At 36.8% G+C, this 8,843-nt stretch overlaps 2 protein-coding genes across 2 annotated transcripts in view; both read left to right on the top strand.

Annotated features, from left to right (window-relative positions):
* Positions 1-4,605: 4,605 nt before the first annotated feature.
* Positions 4,606-8,843, top strand: part of LOC127859611 (coiled-coil domain-containing protein 13-like) — a 46,583-nt gene continuing 42,345 nt past the window's right edge. Inside the window, exon 1 of the mRNA XM_052397113.1 lies at positions 4,606-4,707. The gene's annotated coding sequence lies outside the window, so the exon portion shown is untranslated. The remainder of the gene's footprint in view (positions 4,708-8,843) is intronic.
* Positions 5,815-7,332, top strand: LOC127860072 (uncharacterized). The gene has a single exon (XM_052397866.1). The coding sequence runs from the start codon at positions 5,852-5,854 to the stop codon at positions 7,265-7,267; it is 1,416 nt and encodes a 471-aa protein (XP_052253826.1). The 5' UTR covers positions 5,815-5,851; the 3' UTR covers positions 7,268-7,332.

Below are 8,843 nucleotides of genomic sequence, written 5' to 3'. Positions count from 1 at the left end.
TGATCGGTTTAAAAACAACTAACGTCATGACGTGTATGTCATTAATCAATATATTTATGAAAAGTGAAACTTGAGAAACATAATCAGGAGAGACATTTTAATTAACGATAGTATTTTGATATAATGGCAATCCATATAACCGGACATAAACATTAAAGTTATGAAATCTTATATCACCACTTTTGAACGGAATCTCCTTATCAAGTATATCGAGAATATAGCTGTAGTCGTTTGTTGCAACGATGTACATAATTATTTGTGGTTGTATGTTCATCCCTTTGACATATGTGATATGATATGGTATCATTTCATTACGCTTTACTCATTATTTACACGATTAAACAATCGCTTCACTTCCTCGTTGTGTTGCACTCGATTGGATATGTATTCCGCTTTCTGTGAAACTTTCGACTTATCGCCAAAACAAGTGCAAAAAGGGACACATATGTGAATGCACTTGAAAATTAAAATGAAAAACCTGTACATGTGCATATCTTCGAGATTATGGCTGGCTAGTTTGGCTTATGAGCCACCATTACTGGTAAACATCTTTACTGCCGAGCGATTGGCAGGAAGGCAATCTGTGCCGCTTGATTTGACTGACTGTTGGGTCTGTTTACGGCCGTGTCAGATGTGTTGCAGATACGGTATCCATGGAGGGGCGTTTGCCAGGGAAGGAGTCGAGTTGAGATCGAAACAACATCATACAATCAACGAACGTTAATCGCCAGGCGATCGCCCGATATCGGATTCATTGAAAGTGTAACGGCAAAAGGAAAGCTATTTCCTAGGGGCATATACATCGGTCGGCGACCGTCTGATCATGCCGGAGGGCCTCTGCACGATGCCCTTCGGACGCAGGACGGCTCTCGTTATGATCCATGTACAATTAATCCGATGTCGAGCGCACGCCGGGCAATAGCCGTGCGTTGATCGTCCGATCTTTTTTCGATCTCAAATCGATTCCTTTCAGCGCCGTTTGTCTGGTAATTTTTTTGTGTGAAATTAAAAATTAATCCGGAAGCCCGATAATCGGAAAAATACGTCGTCCGCTGATCGGACGGTGATCGGTGTATGTTTGTGACAGAGGTATTAAACTGTGTCACTCATCGGACGGCGGACGACTCGGACATGTCCAGTCCTCTCGTTGCCTGGAGGTCGGACACATCGGCCGGCGACCGGATTATTTCTGACAAAGGCATAAGCGGGCCAATATCATTTATATACATTGGTCAGGCTGTCTGTCCATCTGTTTTCCGTCTCTTGGTGTCCCTGTCCGTCTCTCGATCCGTATGCCCGACTATGTGTCTGCCCGTCACTGTTCTGTTTTTTCCGCCTCACGTATTTCTGTCCGTCTATCTATCTAGTACTTTTCACTGTTTTCTCCGTTTTTCTTACCGTCTCTTTGTCTGACCGTTTGTCATTCTATCGGTCTGTCTGTTGTTCATTGATATGTCTGTCTATCTATCAATCTTTCTGTCTGTCTATCCATCGGTGCATCTGTATGACTGTCGGCCTGTCTCTTAGTCCGTCTAATGGTCCATATGCCCCTGTGTCTGTCTTTCTGATATTTCAGACTACTAGTATCTGTCTGTGCGTATATCATTGTGTCTGTCTGTATGTCCGCCACTCCGTCTGTCTGTTTCGGTCCCTCTGTTTGTCGCTTTAACTATTTGTGTTTGCATGTCCGTCTCTCGGTCGGTCGAATATATTGCCGATAATGATGGATTAAATATTGTATTTATAGATGTTTTATTTGTTTTGTTTCGATAGATTTTGTGATAGGGTTTGACTATAATTCTTTATTAAAAGACTTAAAATTAGAATATGGTATTGTGCTGTGGAGGTGAACCATAGTACATAGAGGAAACTTCAGCCGTTCAGTGTTATGACCAGCAACCATTCGTGAAGTAGGGAGTGGGAATTGAACCCGGGTTTCTATGTGAATTCAAGAAATTTCGCTAACCAAAGAGCTAATATTTTAAAATACGTTATATCGAGCTAAGTCAAGTAGAATCGCACATTTTCTCAACAAACATTTGTAAAACTGTTTTTGATTGAAGAGTTTATAAATTATCATAAAGGATCTTATTGCATCGCAACAAAGCGCCACAAAAAGTATGGAATCGTACCTTTACAATGTTGTCATCGCGGCGTATCGCATTCCCGAGAAATATCACGTTCTATTAATATGTGTAAAGATCTCAAGAACAACGCTGGATCATGATCCGCTACCTGGCTAAGTCCATGTCCTATATATGCGATCTTATCGTGGTATTATCCGAACTTTTCTGATACTGAGTTCAATCTTGATAATCGTGTTTTATCCGGGATTTGTTGTCTGTTGTTTATGTGCTGACTTGATAATGCGTATGTGTTCGATTGCTTTATATACCAGTCATCTTTTGCGTCAAACGTTATGTCGAGGTGCCGATAAATAGGTGCTTCACACCGGACAATTTAAGACCCAATACGGAACGAACTTTCTCAAAATCTACACACGTGAGCTTATGCACGCACTACACACACACATACTGGACTTTAATAAGACCAGCTGCAGTAAAATTAGGGTTTAATATTTGGTGTGTAACATCGTAATGTGTTCCTCTATAAATTTTGTTCAGATTATGCCACTCGTGAAAATCCGGGGTTAGATCCTTATGTTTAATAAAATCTTGATTAGCAGAATAACTTTCAAAAGTAAATGTTGTCTTTCAATCCACTATTAATCAAATGAGAAATCTTACTATTTTTCCTCGTATGAGCAAAATTCATGTACCAGATACTAGATAACTGTTTATTTATGATGGTTTTTATATACGTTTTAAAAGTTAAAAAGAAAGATTGTAATTAATATATAGAGGATATTTGTTGGGTTCGGTGGAATATCGATTTTATTTCACGAGTGATCATAGAAAACAATATTTTCACGAGTGGCGCAGCCACGAGTGAAAATATATTTTTTCTATGATCTCGAGTGAAATAAAATCGAAATTCCATAGAATCCAACAAATTTTCTTTTTATTTTATGCTTTTTTCACCGTTTATTTGATACTTTCGCTGGATTTATGACGTCATTTCGTTGAAAAAATGACGTCATTTCACAGTAAAACAGTGACAAATATCGATATTTTTCACTGTTATTTTTCACTGTTTAAAACAGTGGAATGCCAGTTTTATTTCACTGATATTTCTCTATAAACCACCGGAAAGCATAAAATAAAGTAAAACACATAATTTTCATTGAATATAAAAATAAGCAAATTCGATTTCATAATTGACAATCGTCTTAAATAGATCTTTGATGCAAATTCTGTATCTGCTATATCGTATAGTGACTTCGGTATATTTTTAATACAATTTACTATATTTAATAATAACGATTTTTTTTATTTTCTTGTATAGAATTATGATTAATCTATAATTATTAAAGCTATTTTTCATTAAAATCAGTGTGAAGTGTACAAGTGCATTGTTAGCTGCAATTACTTTATAAAGAATTCGCATGTACATAAATGCCGCAAAATTGCGTAATATAAATTAACACTTATCATGAATGGTTAACATGATTTACGTTTCACTTACTTTGTCAATTTACCGGTTATCGTGCAAAACAGGAACATATAATAGAAAAATGAATGCAATAAACTAATGAGAGAAATCTGAGAATCTAAATAGTATGCGCATTATCGTTATTCACCGGCTCATAGACAGCTCCCTCGTGTTCTGATTTATTGCTTTTCAACAATTGGGACGAACGCCCTCGTGATAAAATGTCTACGTGCCATGATGCCAAAATGAATTAAATTCAAATCGTAATTTAATGACTTATAAGCACGCTAAGTAGAGAGTTATCTCGAAGGTGTGAAAAATGTTACATTGTTTATAGTTTGTGCATTATAAAACATGATATTTTCAGAATATGTGACAGTTCAACAAACGCCATAAATTTACATGTACTTGCAATTACCAGTAATACATGGGTGTCTTCCGTTACAATACGAAGTATCGCGCTTCGATTGTATACTTACCTAGCATTAATGGGTTTAATTTTTATGCATTTAAATACGACAAAATAGGCATCTGTAATCTTTGAAAATAGATAAAATATAGAACTTTTTATAATACACACAATAAACCTCAGACATGTTAAAATACCTTTTATTAAATATTAAATGCCTCCTTATACAATTGTACAAATGTATAACAACATTTTGCCTCTGAATAACACAATGAAATTACAAAGCGAGTCAAAATTAATAATTACATTGTTTATATGCGCATTATGCACACTCCAGTATACAAATATTGTATCAACTTCATTATACAATACATACAAGCAGTTTTCCGCGACGTTTGCATTTTAACAGTACATATCCAATATTGTTTTGTAATATCCTAACGAGGGAGTCTATTGGGAGTCTTGTAATGATTTTGGAAGGTCATATATTTAATAGGATTTCATAAGTTGTAATCAATTTGATGATAATTATCATCACATATACAAATTATAACGTTTAATTGTAGATTTTGGTAGATTTAGGCTAGATTCCGGTAAATTTTGGTAGATTCCGGTGAATCCGGTATATCCAGTAGCAGCATCTCAACCAATCAAATGCGCGAAAATTATAAACATCGGAACTACATTGTTGTCGCAACAAATTCCGGAAGCCGTGTTTTTATAATTTTTGGAAGGATTTAGAAAAGGTTTGAATGTATTAGAATAATATGTAATTTATTAAATATATGTGCCAGGTAAGTGCTTAGCTAGCATTCTTACGTCTTGATTAAATTGAACATAGTGCTGACATAACTGTTAAATTATAAGTGATCAGTTCGAGTTATGGACGTTTCATGCCACTACCAGTTCGTGCCACTGATAATTGTGTTGAAAAGGGGTAGACGTTTCGTCCCACTGATAATATATAGGCGGATACTAGGATTGAATAATGCCGTATATGTGTGAATAATATTGGGTGTGTATTAATGTAGAAAATTACAACAATGTTAACAATTATTATTATAAATAACAAAAATAAAATGATTTATTGTTATTGTTATCCTCGAGTGACCCGAAATGACGCTGCCCTATTTCGACGCCATTTTTGTTTTGCCTCTGTTTGATACATAAGCGACATCCGTTGACGTCATACACTATCAGACTTTACGCTACAACGATTTTGCTAGAGCTGTTCATAGTAATGTGGAAAATAGCTGGTTCAAAGGTTAGTTATGGTTGATTGGTTTAAAATTAATGTATTTTTGTGTATTTTACTTAATGCAAAACTTTTGAACAACTTACTACAAATTTTCTTTGCAAATAAGACCGTTGGAAAATGCATCCGTATCGTCTGCAAAAGCTCACTATTTTCATTCACAAGTCACGTGACTGTCATGTGACAGAACATCGTATAAATAGACTAATTTTCACTCTGGAAAAGGTGTACGCGTTAAATGCGATATGAAGTCCGGATATTTTTTTTTGTTATGCTAAATAAAATTGTAACTAGCAAGTGTTCATGTTGGTAATTGCATGTCAGGTTTATTACTTATTTTCATTTATTACTATTTGTAGGTCCCACAAAAGAAGTACAGGTGCTATTCACCTACTTCCATTAACACAGCCTATGAAAAGGTGTTGCTGACAGGGGCCCATATTAGAACCACTGCCAGAGAGTATGGCATCCCAGAAGCCTCACTGCGACACAGGTTGAATGGCAGAGTAAATCCGGAGGCAACACATTCTGGACCACCACCTACATTATCTCAGGAGGAAGAGGCACACTTGACAGACCATCTAACATTAATGGCAAGCTGTGGATATGGTTACAGTCGGGCAGAAGTTGTTGACATGGCCAGTGAATATGCGATATTTCTTGGAAAACGGGACAAGGAGCATCCGTTCACACTTAAGTGGTTCAGGCTGTTTATGAAACGATGGCCAGAGCTGAAAGTGTTGAAGCCTCGTGGGCTTGAGATTCAACGTGCCAAAGCCACCAACAAGGAATCCGTGTCAGTATATTATACTGAACTGGGCAACATCATGGACAAGTATGATCTAAAGCATAAGCCAGAACGGATATACAATGTTGATGAGAAAGGTTTGTCCACTTCCCATAAACCCCCTTCAGTGGTTGCAAGCTGCGAATCTCAGCCACAAGCAGTCACATCTGGTTCAAGAACCCTCATCACAGTCATTGGTTGCGGAAATGCCATGGGTAACAGTGTTCCACCATTCTTTGTATTTCCAGGGTTACGGATGAAGTCAGAATTATTAGATGGTGGTGGTCATGGAGTTGATGGTACAGTCACTGAGTCCGGGTGGAGTAATAGTGCTGTGTTCAAAAGGTACCTTGAGCAACACCTGCTAAAATACTTACCTGAACGTTGTCTGGACAATCCTGTTCTGATTCTCTATGATGGCCATAAATCTCACATTAATTTGGGGTTGATTGATTGGGCCAAGTCACAGAACATAATCCTGTTTGTTCTGCCAGCACACACGAGCCATGTTTTGCAGTCTCTAGATGTTGGTTGTTTTGGGCCATTCGAAAGGATCTACAGCTCTGTGTGTCACAAGTTCATGCGCGACAACTGTGGGCAAAGTATAACACGTTTCAATGTGTGTGCACTTGGAAGCAAGGCATATTCGCAAGCACTGTCACCAAATAATTTACAGGCATCCTTTCGCAGAACTGGCATCTACCCATATGATCCAAATGCTATAGATTCCTCAGTGTTCAAGCCATCAGAAGCCCTTCAACAAGAAACCAGTTCTCTTCAATCAATCATCCAACCCTCAGAAACGGAAGTCTCCCAATTTTTCTGCAATAAAGAAGCAAACATCATATCCAAGAAACAAGCAACAAAAAAGAGGAAATACCTAAGTTCAGTGGTCAGTGGAAAGCCAATTACTGAGGATGTAATTATTCAAAAAATTCAGGATCATGAAGAGGGAAGAAATAAAAAGACAAAGACCCAGAAGTTGACCGTACAACCTGGACCATCTGGAACAGTTAAGGCAGTGTCACCTGTCCCTGCTTTACCGGCAGATGAATCATCAGGGGATGAGGATGAAACAGAGGTGTGCTGTGTATGCAGCCTATTCACACCCAGTGCTGTACGGCAGAGTTCTTCACTGGTCTTTGTGAAATGGGTGCAGTGTTCTGCGTGTGGACACTGGGTTCATCTCATTTATTGTACTAAACTCCGGGTTGTAAGGAGAGGTGATATCTTCATGTGTCCTCACTGTGTTGGTGAAGAGTAACTTGAACTTGTTGAAAACTTGTTATAATTGACATGAATAAAATTCAATAAAATTAAAAACCTCAATTGATTTCATTAATTTCAGATCCAGGTTGCTTTAACAGTGAAACAAATGTAAGTACAACAATCCTGAGTTAATGTTTCATGCATTCAGTCTCCACAGGAGTGATGTTTACATTGAAATCAGATAACCAATCAGATGCGTCGTTACCGGGCACTCTCAACAAGATGGCCGCCGTTACAGTAGACTTAGCAGGTGTAATTTATCAACAAATTTTGGTTAATAACACAATCAATTGAAATTAAATTGTGTAAATAAAAGGTAAATTTGATATTAAATAACAATATTAATAACCTAATCCCTATTTTGAGCAACAAAACTTTAACCGACTGCTTAGATGCGTCGAAAGTGGGCACTCGAGGATAGTATAAAAATATGTGTGCATATTTCATTATGTTCAATAAATATAAAACATGAAGTGCTGTTATTTTTTATGCATCATGTGTATGTAATAATACAATTTATTCAATAAAAAACTAATAAAAAGAAGTTGGTCTTTTACTTTAAGGAAAAGCTTATGCTTCAGTATCGACTTACAAACTATCAATTAGCTGTATATGCCTGTAAGTAATAAGCAAACAATTTATGACTGACACAGGCCTTTAATGTTCAAGATGGGCCTTTAATGCCCTTTCCGTATTTGCCGTGCGAGCACATCATTCCCGCCTTTGAACAGCTGAAGCTGCAGGCTGAAGAGTAGCTGAAATAATTAGCGTTCAGAATAAATCTGAACGCTGAAACTCCGGTCTGTAAAAACCATAACGAAAAATGAATACAATGCTATTAAATCAATTTGCTTAAAATTGCAAAATAATATAACCAATTCATAAAGTTTTAGTTAAGAAGTCCATTTTTACCTCAAATAGCGTCGAATTGAAGTTAAAAGGCATAATTTGTTTCAGTTAAACATCTGCTCAAATCACAATACAATCACTGACCTCTCGTCATGTTTAAATATCAACCAATCAGAAGAAGGCATTACAGTGTAATAGGCTGCGGTATCGATTAAAATCTACCTGCGGTATACAGCGGGCAAAGCGATTGGAATGGAAAATGTTAGTAGTGTGTTGATTTAAATTGGTCAGGCGTGCAAAATTTAAAGATTCATAACATAATTCTTACAGAACATTATTGAGAAATGAATTATCTACACAGGTATGTAAATATTATTGCAATCCGTTGAATTTAACTGTCTGATATCGGGGCTTGAATGTTGCGCACCAAATTCCTTGCGCATCAATATAGACAAAGAAGGAAAACTTTCGCTATTAAAAAGATAGAGTGGACTGTTGACGCCAAGAGTCTGCCAAAGCAAAAATCATCAAAAGACTCTATGGCGGCAATTTATATTGACTAGCTGAAGAGGTATGTATATTGTTGTTTATAAATGTATTAATTCTACTAAAATATCGTTTAATTTATCCCGATTTACATTAACAAATGAAGGTCCTAATGTTGTTTCAAAATAACAAAAAATAACATTTAGGTCGGAGGTCCTAAACTGAATGTGGTTCTG

Source organism: Dreissena polymorpha, chromosome 15, assembly GCF_020536995.1.
Source record: "Dreissena polymorpha isolate Duluth1 chromosome 15, UMN_Dpol_1.0, whole genome shotgun sequence".
Taxonomy (NCBI): domain Eukaryota; kingdom Metazoa; phylum Mollusca; class Bivalvia; order Myida; family Dreissenidae; genus Dreissena; species Dreissena polymorpha.
The sequence above is the reverse complement of the archived record's forward strand: the minus strand, read 5'-3'. Positions and strand labels throughout refer to the sequence as shown.